Genomic DNA, 17,115 nt, shown 5'->3' with positions numbered 1-17,115 from the left:
CCGTGTGGTGAGCCGGCCCATGTGCAGTGCTGCAGGGTGCAAGGAGTACTGTGCCACTCAGGGGTGTCCCCCACGTAGGGGAGCCCCATGTGCAAGGAGTGCACTCTGCAAGGAGAGCCACCCTGCATGAAAAAAGCACAGCTGGCCAGGTGTGGCGCCGCATACACTGGAGAGCTGACCCAGCGAGTTAACGCAAAAAAAGAGACACAGATTCCTGGTGCTGCCGAGAATGCAAGCGGACACAGAAGAACACAAATCAAATGGACACAAGAGAGTAGACAACGGGGGTGGGGGGAAGATAAATAAATAAAATAAATCTTAAACAACAACAAACAAACTGAACAGTAGGTATATCCCACTTTACATAATAGACATATTTTTAAAAGGTTGTACAAACATGAGCTTCTTATGAATGGAGATCCTATTTTTTTCATTGATGAATGTTTCAGACGTGTGCCAGTTTATTCTAAATAGCTATTAAACTTAAATTTTTAAAACTGAAGGGTGGAAAGCAGATGTGGCTCAAGTGATTGGGCTTCTGTCTACCACATGGGAAGTCCCGGGTTCAGTTCCCAGTGCCTCCTAGAGAAGGTAAGCTGGCACAACAGGCAGGTGCTGCAAGCTGGCACAACAAGATGATGCAACAAAGAGACACAAAGAGGAAAGACAATGAAACCAGGGAGCTGAGGTGGCTCAGGCCATTGAGCGCCACTCTCCTACATGGGAGGTCCCAGGTTCAGTTGCCGGTGCCTCCTAAAGAGAAGTTGAACACACACAGAAAGAACACAGCAAATGGAGAAGAGAGCAGGCAGCGGCCACAAACAAGGGAGGGGGATAAATAAAATAAATCTTTTAAAAAAACTGCAGGGTCCTAATACTTTAAAAAAAGTTTTTCTCAAGTGAACCTTCCCATAGGAGGGTGCTAATCTATACACAATCCCTCAGGTGCTCTGAGGCACCTTTACATTTTAAAAAATGCTTTTGGAATCCTTTCACAAAACTAGTGCTCGCCTCGAGTTTGTAGATTTTTATGTTCAGATTTTGGGAGCTCAACGTGACTCCGATTTTTTGAGTATAGAGTTAAAATCAAATAGAAACAAATAACTCAAACAAAAAATGAGCTGCTCTCTACCAACCACCCTCCACCCCACCCAGAATCAACCACTTTCAACTCCTTTGAGCTCAGTGGTTTTCCCGCACTTGTGCAGAGTCAGCGCTGGGGCCCACAGGCCACAAGGTTTTGGTGACAGTACTACTTTTTTTATTTTTATTTTTGACAATACTTCTAACCCTTGTGGATGCTGATGAGCACGGCCAGGCCGAGTCAGCGTGAAGCCAGGAGAGCTGAGCATCAGCACACTTGGTGGATGCTGGAAGAACACGCCCACATGAGGTCTCCAGATCAAAGGCACTGCCATCAAATTCCCTGAAGGGTGACGTGGAGATGGAGTGGGCTACTGTTTTAAGATTTATTTTTTAAATTTACTTCTCCCCTGCCCCATTGTTCATGCTCACTGCCTGCTCTCTGTGTCTGCTCATTGTCTGCTTGTCTTCTTTTTAGGAGGCAGCAGGAACTGAACCTGGGGCCTCCCATGTGGGAGGGAGGTGCCCAACTGCTTGAGCCACCTCCGCTCTCTGTTGCGTCTCTCATTGTGTTTTTCTCATTGTGTCTCTTTGTTGTGTCATCTTGTGACATCAGCTCGCCGTGCCAGTCCATAGCATCAGCTCACCTTCTTTAGGAGGCACCAGAACCAAACCCAGGACCTCCCATGTAGTAGGCGGGCACCCAACCGATTGAGTCACATTTCCTTTCCCTGGGCTACTGTTTAAGGCAAGCTAAGAAGGGCCTGACAAAGGAGGAGTGGGGGCAGTAGGTATTAGACCCCTACTCACAACCATCTGTTTGTCTCTCCTGGGGAGATTTCCATAGCCACAGTCCCCATATTCATAGCAGCAAATGTTTTGCTGTAGGGAACTTACTTGTGCATGTTTTTCTATCTGGATTAAGAGCAAATCCTTTATGGCACCGGCAGAGGTAGGAGTTATCAGCATTTACACACTCGTGTTCGCATCCGTGGTTTTCCAGGGCACAATAGTCCACAGCTGTGGAGAATAACATATATCCAGTTTAGACATTAGAAATATGAACAGATATAAAGGCAATGGTCAACTGAAAGCATATTGTAACAAATAGAAATTAGGGCTAATAATCCAAGGTCTCTCCTCAAAAATAATCAGTCTAGATGAGGCAATGTAACTCAGAAGATAAACTGAAGAACATAGGATCAATGGCGTTTAAAAGTTAAAGAAACTGCACATCTAAATGCTCACAGGACACACCCACAATGATTAAACTGGCAAAAATAAAGTCAGGGTAAAACACAAGGCTGGCAAAGCAGCACGGAAATAGTTATTAATGGCAGGTAGCATTATAAATTGGTAAAAAATACTTCTGGAATGCAATTTGGCAATGTTCACACCGGAAATGTGACACAAATAATTGGGCAGAAAAGGGAAAAACCTAATTATATGTAATAAGCTATTTGTAGCAGCATTATTTACAATGAAAAAAAATTCTGGAAAATAAGATGAACGTTGAATGGTGGACAAATGGGTTAGTAAATACGAGAAAACGTACTGGCCTATGTTGGGGATTGAATCACGTTCCCCGTAACAGGCAGGCTCAGGTCCCAACCCCTGGTCCTGTGGGTGGGAACCCATTTGCAGATAAGACCTTGAAGATGTTATTAGTAAGCTGTGCCCACCTTTCTGAGGGTGGGCCTTGATCCAAGATGGCGAAGCCCTCATAAGCAAAGGAAGCTGAGCACAGAAACAGAAGCCATGGTGAGCAGCCAGACGCTGGAAGTCAGCAGAACCAGAAGGAAAAGGGGAAGACCCTGCCATGTGCATTACCACGTGACAGAAAAGTCAAGGAAATCCGGAGACAGCCAGGCAGACAGAAGGTACTGCCCCTGGGAGGAAGCAGGCCTGCTAGACTCTGAAACCCTGAGCCAGTAAATTCCTGTTAAGTCAACCCATTGTATGGTATTTAGTTTAGCAGCCAGGGAAACTAAAGCAGTTTAGCTTTCATTAATTCAGCATATATTTACTGAGCACCTACTATAGTCCAGACCATTTTTTAGGTGCTAAGGATAATGTACATAACAAAACAGACAAAAGTTTTAGCCCTCAAGGAGCTTACATTTGTTTAGTGGGAAAAGAAATAGATTTTTTAAAAAGTATAAAACAGTCTATTAGAAGATAGAGATGCTCCGGAGAAAATTAAACATGGAAGAGGAATGGGGACTGGGGGGTTGTGGGAGGGAGGGCGTGATGTCAGAGAGCTGGCCAGGCAAGGCCTCGCCAAGTAGGGGGCAGATGGACACAATCTTGAATGAGGTGTGAGCCATGAGGATATCTGGGAGAGAGCATTCCAGGTAAAAGGAACAGCAAGTAGACCAGTTCAATAAAAGTGCACACCTTAAAAAAAAAAAAAGGAACAGCAAGTGAGAGGCCAGGTGTTGGAGATGAGCAAGGAGACCAGAGTGGCTGGAGCAGTGACAGTGGTGGGAGCAGATCAGGAGAGGCCCAGGGTTTACCATAAAATATAAACACTAAGAAAGAGAGTTTTAAAAACATAAAAACTGGTTGAGAGTAAAATGCTGAGAAAACCGTATCAAAATATAATTAAGAGGGTTACCTATTTAGGATGCTCAGAGGGGATGGTCTGACACAGGAAGGACTCCTGGGGAATATCTGAAGGCTCATTTTGCCAGGGTGGGTTGTGCCATTGGGTAGAGACCCAAGTAGTGAGAGTGGGGGTGGACCCACATCCTGGGGAGGACTAATGCCATCAAAAAAGAGGGAACTGTATCTCTCGAGAGAAAGGATGGCTCCCAGGGCATTAGGGCAGTTGAGCAAGTCAGGCCCTGAACACTGTTGCAAGTATCTCTGGACGTGGCTCCTCGGGAAATGGAGACTGGCTGTCGCTGTGGGCCCCAAAGGGAGGGGAAAATGGATGTTGAATGGATGGAACCAAGGTAAATGTGGGGGTAAGAGAGGAGTTTTGCGAGAGTACACGAGGATGAATATAAAACATGCAATATTACACCAAAAACATATAGGGGACGACAGACTAATAATGTAAACCATAATGTAAAACATAGAATAACTAAAAATTTGGAAAACTGTATATCCTAAAGTATGGACCACAATGTAAGCACAGATGTCACCTTCTTTGAAAGCTATTGTCTCAGAGTCTGTACATCAGTTTAAGTAAATATGATATGAATAAGTTATAAGAATATCGCTGTGGAAGGGAAAAGGTTTTATGGTGGATGTGTGGAAGTACTGTATATTGTATATATGAATTACTGTGATCTAAGGCTCTTGTGAAGAGAAGCTCAATAATTAGGAAAAAAGAAAAGAAAAAGATAGGATGTAGAATTTTTCCAAATCAATATGTATTCTATATCTAACCTTTAAACCCATCGCTATATTCCATTTTACTAGTAAGGGATCCTGACATTATATTGGGCTTCACTTTTCAGGAAGTTTTGGATCACAGAGTGGTTCAACAATGGCAGCGGAGGAATACTGGTATAGGATGTTATTGACAGGTGATATATGGTTTACAGGGCATATGTCCAGGGTGCATGGTAATGTTTGGATATACTCATAGTGGCAACAATTAAAAACAACAGCTGGGGGGATACTGGGTTCCTGGCTGGGGGTGCTCTGACGTGGTCCCTAGGGGAGCAGCAGCAGTCCCCCAGGTGCAACGGTAAGGACCGGGAAGGAATGAGGGTCCAACAGTAAGCCCCTGATACTAATGACTATGCTTGTGAGCCTATACGCCTGAAATAAGAACAAGGCCTAGAGCAGCACTGTGCCTAGGAGTTTCCTCCTGACAGCCTTCATGTTACTCAAATATGGCCAGTCTTGAAGCCAAACTCAGCATGTAAATGCAATGCCTTCCCCCCAGCGTGGGACATGACACCCAGGGATGAGCCTCCCTGGCACCGAGGGATCACTACCAAGTATCAGCTGATGATGCAACTAGAAAATGACCTTGAATTAAAGGTTCAATGCAGACCAGCTGAATATCCCTGTCTACATATAATAACAGGAGTTTAAAATGCTGTTTGACCTAATGTAAGGGGGAAATGGAAAGGAGAAATGAGTTTATATGGCTATGAGTCTCTAAAAAAGAGTCTGGAGGTTGTCAGAAGGATTGCCCTTATGCACACCTGAGCAGAGTCTCAGAGACAGCTAAAGTAGATACAACCCCAAGTATTGGTTCTTTTGAGGGCTAAAGAGACCCACAGGCTCTATGGTCATGGCGATGGGGTTCACTGCCATGTCAGTTGGCCCTTCTTTGGAGCTGGTGTTTCTGCATGGTGGAGCTGGACTCAGATGGAATCTCTTTTCACAAGACTTTCATGCTACTTTACTGGAATTGTAGTTGGTGCTGGGGTTTAAGATATATCTAGGGGATTTGAATCTCTGGACTGACAATATGATAGCCAGGCCCTGAGCCTCAACAGACTTCAACTCCTACACTCTGATTTATTGGACTTACCCCACTCAGCTAACATGGAGTTGAAGAATGTCAACCACCACACCATGGAGCCTAGAGTGCCTACAACTGAATGCGGGAGGATTGCATCCAGTATCCATGTGGAATCTAAGCCTCCTCATGACATAGATGTGCAATGACCACAACCAATCCAAGGTCCACAGAGAAAATGTGGCATTGGTGTGGGAAAAGTGGCCATGGTGGCTGCTGGGTACGGGGAATGGGAGGAAGAGATGAGATGTGGAGGCGTTTTCGGGACTTGGAGTTGTCCTGGGTGGTGCTTCAGGGACAATTACCGGACATTGTAGATCCTCCCAGGGCCCACTGGATGGAACGTGGGAGAGTATGGGCTATGATGTGGACCATTGACCATAAGGTGCAGCGATGCCCAGAGATATACTTACCAAATGCAATGGATGTGTTACGATGATGGGGAGAGTGTTGTTGTGGGGGGAGTGGTGGGGTGGGGTGGTGGGGTTGAATGGGACCTCATATTTTTTGAATGTAATATTTTTTAAAAATGAATTAAAAAATGTAAAAAAAATAAATAAATAAATAAAAATAAATAAAAATAAAAATTAAGTCAAATGCTTTAAAACAGATTTGTCAACCAAAATTTCTGTAGATCCAGGCATGGATGAAACGAGTATAAAAGGATTGGGAAAAAATTCTTAAGTATCCACAAGGAGTCTACCCTTGTAAATTGCTTTACAGAAGTCTTCAAATTCTTGTTCCAATTTAAAGAAATCAAAATTGAAAATCATAGGACATTATGGTTATGGTTTATGCAAGGACAATTTTAAAAATCAAATTTTTTTCTTTACATCAACTTAAAATTACTAATTTTTATTATATGTATGTGTTTTAAAATAAAAAATAATGGTTAAGGTAGGTTTGAGTATGTAGTTTTTTTTAACGAGGCCCCTCTTCAAAAGATGTTTTCCATTAATCACCCAGCCACAGGCCCAGCCTCACAGGATAAGAGTGCTTCTCCTGGACTTTGATTCTCATCCTGCTTTTGTTTGTGCACACAGCTCTCTGGGGAACTGAGTGGGAGGGGGTGATTGGCAAAGCAAGAGTCAGGCGTTCCTGGGTCGGAGACCCCGGCCCACGGCCAAGCCAATGGAGAAAGCACATTAAACCATCAGTTATGCTGTTAGATATGGAGGAACCATTTCCAGGCAAGTGAAATTAAAAGCTTTTTAAGGCCAAGAGAGTTCTAGTCCATTCAACTCTGACACCCTTTTGTATGTTTAGGGTCTTTTGCATAAATTCCTTGGTTGCAAAATTGTAGTCATAAAGAGGGAGGTCGGGGTTGGGGGCAGAAGAATGCAGGTCATTGTCCATAACTTAGGGATGTCTCTTGTTCCAAGTCCTCATCTACTTCTACCAAATCCAATCTCTGTAGTTTTCCCTGAAAATTCTAGCCTCTCCTTTACAAGCGGAAAGAGTCATGTCCTGGATATAGCTCTTCGGCTCCTGATCACAAAGTGATCTCAGAGTAGGAAACCAGTCTTGCCAAATTGTCTCTGCCCAACTTGTGAGAAATCTTGTAGCTGTCTCCAAGCACAATTGATATTTTGCTGCAAGGTAATACAATCTGAGATTGACAGTTTCTGATTTACAATCTGGTCATATTCCAAGGTTTTCTCAGCAGGGAACAGCATTAGCAAAAACAGGATGTCTTAAAGAGGAACATTTGGGTTTTCAAGCTAGTTAATGGTGAAGTAAGAAAAACTGAATTTGTCATTTAGAAAAAGGGTAGAAACAACTTACTTGTTAAGCCCACATTAGACATACACACAGAAACTGTCCTCTGTGAGAGGCGTGACTGGATTTCTGTATATAGGATTTAAAAACCCAGGAAAGGGTTTGTTATGGATTTAGGTAACAATTAGGGAGAAATCCAGTATTTAACAAGTTGGTGAGAGGGGGTCATGCTTCAAACATGAGGATTTTGTTGATGAACTCAAAGAGTTGGGGAGTGGATGTAGCTCAAGTGTTTGAGCACCTGCTTCCCACATATGAGGTCCTGGGTTTGATCCCCAGTACCTCCTAAAAATAAAAAACAAAACAAACAAAAAAACCAACTCTCACTGGGGAGGAGATGTAGCTCAGTGGTTGAGCACCTGCTTCTACATACGAGGTCCTGTGTTCAATCCCCAGTACCTACTAAAAAAACAAAGATGGTCTCATCCTTGTCCCCAGTTTAAATATCAGCCTTCACCATCCTCATTGATAGGAGAAGAGGTAGTACAATTTTGAAAGCAAATGATACAGAGGTCCATACCATTCCATACCATTCTGGGTGTGGACCTCAATATCATTTAAAAAATATACCATACATTTAACAAATTATTAAATGAAGCATCATAAGAAGATCAAAAAATCATAAAGGGTAAAGGATTTTCTTCATGTTTATCAGTTGCCCATGTGTATCAGAGACAGTAATGATAGTAATAATATTAGCAAATACTTATATAGCAGTTTCAAGTGTTTTACACACATTGCCTCATTTAATTCTTACAACATCTCAGTTTCCAGATGAAGTGACTGAAGCACAGAGAGGTTAAGAACCTTATAAAATGTGGACAACAAGAGTACTCACCTCATAGGGTTGTGGTAGAATACATAAATATTTCCAACAGTGCCTGCAACCTAGTAACATTGAATAAATGAGGTTTGTATTTTTATCACACTGCTTTCCTAATCAGGTAAGGTTGAATTGGAAGGTAAAGAGAGAGCTAAGTGCCATTCATTTGTTCCACATTCATTTATTGCACCTTTATTACATGCCAGGCATTTTGCTAAACTCAGGTAGTAATGACAAGCAAATACCATAAGTCATTTTAGAACAAAGGCAAGAAGATAAGCCAAGCTTTTAGTACTGATTACCTCCAGGAAGTAGCATTGGGGTGAGGCAACTTTCCAGTTTTGGCTTTATGATTTGACTTTATACATTTTGTACTTACTGACCTTTAAAAAAAATCAGGAAAAATTGAGTTTGTAATTTAAAGACCAATCATGAGGGAAAGGACTTAAAAACCACAAATGCTTGACATTGTAACCAGTCACCCAATCTCAATGACTGAAGAAAAACGTATTGTGAGTCCACTCTGTGAAAGTTGAGAAGTACAAGAAGTGGCCTCTACCCTCCAGGGTTTATAATTTCGGGTAGATGAGATGCAAACTGGACCAAAGTTTCCCAGAAATACAAGGCAGAGGGTAAAGGCCTGCTGAGCAAGTATAGAAGAAAATTCACCCTCAGGGATAAAGACAAATGGTCCTTGAAAAATGTACACATTTGAATGGAAATTAACAAAGCTTTAATGGCAAGCTGACGAATTACAAATACAGGAATTCAATTAAAGCACTAGAAGGACCCTTGATTAGCTGGCAAGCCACCTTCGGTCACCTGATGTGGAAATGAATTCAATACCGTAAAGAGAAGTTAAGGAGATGAGACTCTGATGCTTAAATTTAAGGTCCCAATAACTCAAATGTGTGAAAATGCTGTATAAAAAGTCCTGAGTCAGTGACTAAGAATTAAATTTTCATGCCGGTCCCAGTCATAAATCTGGAATGAGTCAATGTAATGGAATCACTGTTGGAAGCACTGGAATTGAAAACCTACTGCGTCAACTCACCAGTAGCTGGACATGATTAATTTTTACCAAACTTCTTTAAGTGACTAACTAAAACTTACTGTCCCCACTTTCTCCCCACCCCTTCCCTACTCTTGAAATCTGCCCCTTACCCAGCCCTCTTGAACATTCTCAGTGTCCTCCTGATCATCTTTGTGTTCCTGCGGACTGGCAGAGAGAGATGACATATTTGCTGAGGTGAATCAATGACTAACCCAGTGGCCTTTTCTCTAACTCCTGTTCCCTTGGATCTCTCTAGAGCATGATATTAACATTGACCTGGCCTAGAAATTTCCTTCCCCATTATATTCCATGACTCTTCTGTTTCATTCTCTTTCTCTTCTCTGTGCCCCCCTCTCCTTCTACCTTGCCTTAGGCTGTCCCTTCATGGATCTTTTTCCCAGTCCCACGTCACCCTTCTCCTCCTATAGGGAACTAAAACCCAAGGCTCAGGCTGTTGTACTTTTCTGACTCTATACTTTACTGATATCCAGGGAATGATGATAATATGTGTGATACTTCTACTACTCCTACTAAGTATTAGAAACTTTTATGTATTACGTTATTTAATCCCTTGAGTAACCATATGATGTGGGTATAATTACATTATAGATGAGAAAACTGAGCCCCAGAAGTTAAATAATGGGGCAGTCCATGGATGGTTATGGCCCAAAGATCTTGCCCCAGGCATGACGAGGCCCCTGCCCAGGAAGAGGAGAAGACCTTGAGGGGAAAGGGCTGCTCGGCACGGCGAGAGGCCCGCACAGAATTCCTACGTAAGAAAGCCAAGCATCAGAAGGCACCACCTGAGCCTGAAGCAGCAGACGCAGGAGCCCCAAGTTCTGGCCCCGTGGACCTGTTTCAGGAGCTGCTGGATGAAGGGAAAGGGGTGGGCAGAGGCAAAAAGAGTACAAGGGGCGGCGGACTTGGCCCAGTGGATAGGGCATCCGCCTACCACATGGGAGGTCCATGGTTCAAACCCCAGGCCTCCTTGACCTGTGTGCAGCTGGCCCGTGCGCAGTGCTGATGCGCGCAAGGAGTTCCCTGCCACGCAGGGGTGTCCCCCGCGTAGAGGAGCCCCACGAGCAAGGAGTATGCAGCAAATAGACACAGAGAACAGACAAAAGGGTTAGAGCGGGGAAGGGGAGAGAAATAAATAAATAAATAAATCTTTAAAAAAAAAAGATTTCAAGGAAGAAAAGCGACAGGAGAAAGAGAGGCAAGAGAAAGCTCCAGGCGTCTTGACATACCTGGGCCAGAGTGCAGCCGAAGCCCACATCAAGGCCCTCAGAACCAGCGCCCCCCAGGGCAAGGAGTCCCTCCACATGACCAAGGGCCAGAAGAGAAGATCAAGAGCCACCCAGGGGCGGGGACGTGGCTCAGTGCTTGAGCGCCTGCTTCCCACATAGGAGGTCCCGGGTTCAGTTCCTGGTGCCTCCTTGGAACAAACAAACAAAGAAACAAACAAAAAACCCACTCAGGCGAGCTGATATGGCTCAGTGGTTGAGTGCTGACTTCCCACATATGAGGTCCCAGGTTCAATCCCCAGTACCTTAAAAAAATAAAAAATAAAAAAGCCTCTTGGACAGCCTGCGGGAGATGGAGATGTATTTGGGGAAGACAAGAAGGCATAGTGATAACAATGGTGGTCACAGCAGGAAGGAAAAGAAGGAGTGGCCTGAGGAGGAGTAAAAGACCCAGGCCCTGAACAGAGCCAAAGCCCCGGGCCTTGGAGCCCAGCCGTGGCCCACGTGTGGGCAACGCAGGAGCTGCGGTCGGGACAGGGACGGACTGCCTTGGGGGCACACAGCAGCTGGGGCTGGCTGGGTGAAGCAGTGATTCTCAAAGTGTGGCCCAGGGACCCTTTCAGAGGGTCTGTGAGGTCAAGCCTATTTCACAATTAACACTATTTTCATTTTTTCCCCCTCTCCTCACCCAGCGTGCCATGGAGGATTCTGGAGGCTACAAGACATGAGAAGACGTCACTGCTCCCAAGGCTAATGGGATGTATTCTTCTGTTTTCAAAATGTGTTTTCATTTATAATCTACTAAATAGTAATAGATTTGACCCACATAAAAAAAAAAAAAGAAGAAGTTAAATAATGTACTCAAAGTCACATTGACTAGGAAGTAGCTGAACTGGAATTTGGGCCCAGGTCCTTTTGTCTCGAACATCCAGGTGCCTCCAAAACAAACAAGCCAATGAATCAAGGTTTAAAATGAAAAATAATTAAAGTTAAGATTGAAAAAGACATTGGCCAAGCTGCTCCTTGCCCACACCATTGGTCCTACCCGCTCTCCATCATGTAAGTGCTGTGTTTCCTGCTCCCTCTTGGTCTTGGTGGTGTCCCACCTTAACTTTAAACTCATTTTGTTTAAAACTAAATTCATTATCTTTTCTAAAATCTGTTCCCATCACTCTCCCATCACCGGTGCTCTCTCTCCAGAATCATGGCAGCTCGAACTCATTAAATCGCTTTTGCCTTCTCTACTTTTGCTTATCCCTACCCTGCAGTCACTGCTCAAACCCTGGCTCTCCTCACTTCTCGCCTGATGACTTCCATAGTCTCTTAACTGATCTTTCCATCCGTCATCATCATCCTCCTGGAATCCATCCTGCAGTTCACCACAGGATTGTTTCTTAAAATGAGGCTCTGCATTTGTCACTCCCAATTATGAACCCTTCAGTGGCTCTTTTTCAGAGATAAAGTCCAGACTCTTTAGCCTGTCTTTTTTATTCCTGAACAATCTGGTTCCCTTCTGACATCTTCAACTTCATCTCCTCCTTCTTACCTACAGGAATTCCTGCTTCCGCAGACCTGGCCTCTTCAACTGTTAGAGTCAGGCTGGCTGTCCTGAAGTAGAAGTGACCACAAAATTTATTGACTCAGCTGGAACTCCTTTGAAAGCAAAAGGGAGTGCTACTGAAAACTGGGACAAGGGACATAAACTGGGATTGTCCTGGCTTAACTGGGTTGTGTGGTATCTTGTTCCTAAGGTTCCCCACCTGTCCACACATAGGCCCCCCACCCAGCTGTGGACGGTCTCTTCTAAATTTCCCAGCCTTAGTCCTGACACTTCAGGGCTCATCTTGGACAAGCCCTGTCAGATTGCTGCCCTCAGTTTAGACAGTCTAGCTTTCCTATAAAGGATTCTCACAGCATCTCAGTTTCCAGATGAAGTGACTGAAGCACAGAGAGGTTAAGAACCTTATAAAATGTGGACAACAAGAGTACCCACCTCATAGGGTTTGTGGTAGTATACATAAAATATTTCCAACAGTGCCTGCAACCTAGTAACACTGAATAAATGAGGTTTGTATTTTTATCACACTGCTTTCCTAATCAGGTAAGGTTGAATTGGAAGGTAAAGAGAGAGCTAAGTGCCATTCATTTGTTCCACATTCATTTATTGAGCCTTTATTACATGCCAGGCATTTTGCTAAACTCAGGTAGTAATGACAAGCAAATACCATAAATCATTTTAGAACAAAGGCAAGGAGATAAGCCAAGCTTTTAGCACTGATTACCTCCAGGAAGTAGCATTGTGATGAAGCAACTTTCCAGTTTTGGCTTTATGATTTGACTTTATACATTCTATACTTACTGACCTTTAAAAAAAATCAGGAAAAATTGAGTTCGTAATTTAAAGACCAATCATGAGGGAAAGGACTTAACCACGAATGCTTGACATTGTAACCAGCTCTCCTGCTCTCCTGTGGCAGGCTCTCCTTGCTCCATCTTCTTTCTTACTGGACTGAGTCCTGCCCTTCCCAGCCCAGCCTCAGCCCTTAAGCCTGGAGAGCTCTGCCACCCCCACAATGTCACTGCCCTTAACGTCTTCCCTTGCCTTGGACATCTGACCATTTACTACCCTTCCTTTCACACCCAGATCATCTGCCCTAGTCATTAGGGATATCCGGCTTGTCTGACCTGCAGCCTCTATTGTCCCTATCATTTGCTTTGCATTCAGCACAGCCCCAAGGAGAAGCAATTAACCTTCTGAGAACCTGTTCAGTCTCCCTAACCAAGTTACTTGGCAACAAGTGTACCATCCTGCTCAATTATCTCTGACTCCCAGCCTCTAACAGGGCAGGTGCTCAGTTAATTTCCATAAAGGACAGTGATGGTGATGGTGGCGAGGAACAGGACATTATGATAATCCGATGCATAAGCCCAGGTTGTACATAATCTCTCCGATTTTCCCACACTCCTGCTTAGGACCTTGTGATGGTTAGGCTAACGTGTCACCTCGGCCAAGTAATTGTGCCCACTTGTTTGGTCAAGCAAGCACTAGAATAATTGTAATAAAAGGACATTTATGTACGTTGATCACCTGAGTTCACTGCATAGATAGCTGATTACATCTATATCAACCAGGGAGATTGCCATCAGCAAGGAGTGCCACTTTATCCAATCAGTTGAATACCTTAAAAGGGGAAGTGATTTCAGCATTCAGAGAGAATTTCCCAGCTCCTCTTTGGAGAGCCAGTGTCTCTAGAAAACTTATGAAGGATCTTCACTGGACTTTCATCAGAGCCCTGGTTTGCACCCTGCCTGCAGACCCTGGACTTGTGCATCCCCACAGTCATGTGAGAGACTCACAAAACCTCGTACTATTTACAGATATCACCTGTTCATTCTTTTTCCCTGGAGAACCCTGACTAATACAGACCTCCCTCTGAGGACAAGCAGCTATTCTTACATGCTTATAAATAGCAGCAAGAGATATGCCCATCTCCAATACACACAGCACACAACAGCTCCCTGCAAACCACAGCATCTACCTGCTCGTGGTGTCACTCAATAAACATCAAACCCCAGGAGTTACAGGAAAACGCTAGCAACACAAAGGTTCTTTACTGCATAGGAAAATTAGGCAATTATTTCGCAGCACCAGAAAACTGGGTTTCTCACTGCCTTCCAGTCCTCCAATGGCCAAAGCAGGATTCCTGGCCCAGCCGTGGCCCCTGTCGACCTTGCCCTGTGTACCCATATAAGCTCCAGGCTCTCCCCATTCCACTCCTCACTGTAATCAGCCAGGCACAATTGCCTGCTTCCTGAAGCTCATCCTCCAGCCTGACTCTCAATGACGTGATTTCCTTCTGACCCTACAGCACCCAAGGTTTCTACATATTTAACAACTAGTAAGAAATAAGGGCAGGTTATAGGGAAGCGGATGTGGCTCAAGCAATTGGGCTCCCATCTACGATATAGGAGGCCCAGGGTTTGATGCCCAGGCCTCCTGGTGAAGGCAAGTTGGCCCGCGTGGCGAGCTGGCCCACGTGGAGCTTTGGCCCACACAGAGTGCCTCCCTGCCCAGGAATGCTGCCCCATGCAGGAGTGTCAGCCAACACGGAGAGCTGGCGCAGCAAGATGATGCAAAAAAAAGAGACACAGAAGAGAGACAATAAGGGACGCAGCAGACAAGGGAGCTGAGGTGGCGTAAGAAATTGAGCACCTCTCTCCCACTCTGGAAGGTCCCAGGATCGTTTCCCAGAGCTGCCTAATGAAAATACAAGCAGACATAGAAAAGTACACAGCGAATGGACACAGAGAGCAGACAATGGGGAGCGGGGGGAGAAATAATTAAATCTTAAAAAAAAAGGGCAGGTTATAAAACAAAGTACACGGTATGATCCTATTTTTGTTAAACATTAACAAAATGTTCTGAAGTGAATATTTAAATGGGGAAAAATCTGTAGAAAATACACAAATTCTTAATAGGCTTTTCTCATCCACGTTTCTCAATGAAAGTACATTACTTGTATAATAAAAATGAATGAAGAAAAATAATGAGAGTTGGTGGTTACATATTAGCTTCTTTTTTTTTTTTACCAGTAATAGGGGATGTGGTGCCCTGCCACTCTATCACAGATACCACCGGCAGATTAAGGAGGAAAACACCAAACCCCTTAGGCCCAGGAGACCACTCCCATCTGGGACTTCTGATGAGTGTGGTTTCATCCCCATCACTGCATAGAAACAGAAAAACCCATGATGCTCTCATCACTTAAACTTACAATAGCAGGACACCACTTATATTTTTTGTTTTGTTGTATTTTTCCTTTCCCATCCTTAGCTAAGAAGCAGGCATCCTGGAAAATAAATTCTATGTCCAAAAAATATTCTTTCCCTGGGGAAGCAAGACATAACTGGACCCCTGAAAACAATGCAAAATGAAAGAAAAATGTAGGATTTAGAGTCAGAAAATCTGGATTCCAGTTCTGATGTCAGTCAACTCCTCTTCCTTCCAAATTTTCTGCTTAAGAAGTATTTAGCTCAGTTTACTGAACTATTTACCAGTTTAAGGATGAATGAGGCGGTGCTGGTAGACAGGGCTTTGTAGACAGACTGGGAGGGGCCAAGCACACACTGGGGGTGCCACTCCCACCTCTCACCCCAATCTACCACGTGGAGCCGCCCAAGTGGAAGCATCCCAGACACACCCGCCCAATCGACAAAAATCTGCCCAGCCCTGTTCGAGAGCTGTGGTGTCAGACAATTATATCTATACGGACTATCATAAGTAGGCTTTTGGCTGAGGACCCAGAATGGGGAACATGCTGACCTCAGCCGTAAGCGAAGTCTTTGAAGTTCAAATTCTGATGAAGAGCTAGGTCAAGGACCTGAAGCCCAGATGAGCGGAGTTTTACAGGAGGGGTCACATTCTGAGCCTCCCCCTCCCTCCTTGCACTGCTACTTGTCGCTCCTCTGGAGGCCAAGGCCGGAGGGAATACTCACCCACACACCTCTTCCCGTCCTCGGCCAGGGTGTAGCCGCTGTAGCACTGGCAGACGAAGGAGCCCGGCACGTTCACGCAGAGCTGCTCGCAGGCGTGGTCCTCCACCGCGCACAGGTCCTGGACTGGGGCGGAGGTCGCACCGTTAGAGCCAACTCTGAAGGAGCTGGCGGCGTCAGCACAGGGGATGCAATCAGCCGCTCTATAGCACTTGCCAAAATAAACTTTTAAAAACACCATGAGTCTTAGTATATGATCATAGAAGAAAATATGGACAGCATAGAAAAGTATATGAAAGAAAATCCACCAGGAATCCCACCACTTGTAAATCCTTCCACCCGGAGGCAACCACTGCTAACGTCTTGGTGCGTTTTCCTTCCAAGTGAGTTTCTATGCACAGATAAAAACACATTTTTAAAAGTTAGAATTACACACCTCTATTAAATACATTAAATAATTTTTAATTATCATCAGTTTGTATTTTCCATCGTCAGTGGCTCTGAAAATATTTTGATGGTCTTGAGAACTGTGAGTTATTATGAACAGGCATGTACATTTATTTGTTTGCATCAAGTACTATGCCTAACCTATGGGAACTCAAAGTGCTTCATAATCAGTCTCACAGATCTACACTGAGATAATTTGACACTGTCTTTGACATTCTGCAGAGGGGAGAGTTGTATGTTTTCAAGTTTCCTATCAAAAACACATAGGACCTGCTACTCCGCTGTAAACAGGGCAAGTGTTAGAACAGCCCCTAATTCTCAAGTCTGCATCAACCTCTTTGGACATACTTTTTCCTCATTCCATTTGTCTACCAGCAGGAGTTTTGAAAATCCTGTTTGCTCTCTATTTATTCATCCCAGTAGTATATGAGGAAAACGGAGAAAGATTGCTAGAAAGAAATGGATCTACAGCTATTATCAGTCCTATTTTGGTCAAATTTTTATTGGGTGTCCACAAAGTGCTGAGGCCTGGCTCTTTGTTCAATTGCAATGTAGGATGCACTTACAGGAACACATTTCCCTTAATGGTTCTAAGAATATATCAGAGGATGAAAAACGTTAAAGGCATTTTCAATCCATTACTGATTTAGTCTGTCCCTTCTACAAACAAGCTGACATGATGATGCTATTTCCCAGCAAGGAGAAT

General features: G+C 44.1%; 1 protein-coding gene across 6 annotated transcripts in view; it reads right to left on the bottom strand.

Moving 5' to 3' along the window:
* Positions 1-17,115, bottom strand: part of MATN2 (matrilin 2) — a 142,376-nt gene that overhangs the window by 46,549 nt on the left and 78,712 nt on the right. For all 6 annotated transcript variants that reach the window (XM_058275761.2, XM_058275762.2, XM_058275763.2 and 3 more), the window contains exons 5-6: positions 15,966-16,088; positions 1,981-2,103 (exon numbers count right to left, since the gene is read on the bottom strand). In XM_058275761.2, coding sequence (XP_058131744.1) covers positions 1,981-2,103; positions 15,966-16,088 — 246 coding nt within the window. The remainder of the gene's footprint in view (positions 1-1,980; positions 2,104-15,965; positions 16,089-17,115) is intronic.

The sequence above is a fragment of the Dasypus novemcinctus genome, chromosome 14 (assembly GCF_030445035.2).
Source record: "Dasypus novemcinctus isolate mDasNov1 chromosome 14, mDasNov1.1.hap2, whole genome shotgun sequence".
In the NCBI taxonomy this organism is placed as follows: Eukaryota; Metazoa; Chordata; class Mammalia; order Cingulata; family Dasypodidae; genus Dasypus; species Dasypus novemcinctus.
Note: the sequence above shows the minus strand (reverse complement) of the source record. Positions and strands in the feature narration are given on the sequence as shown.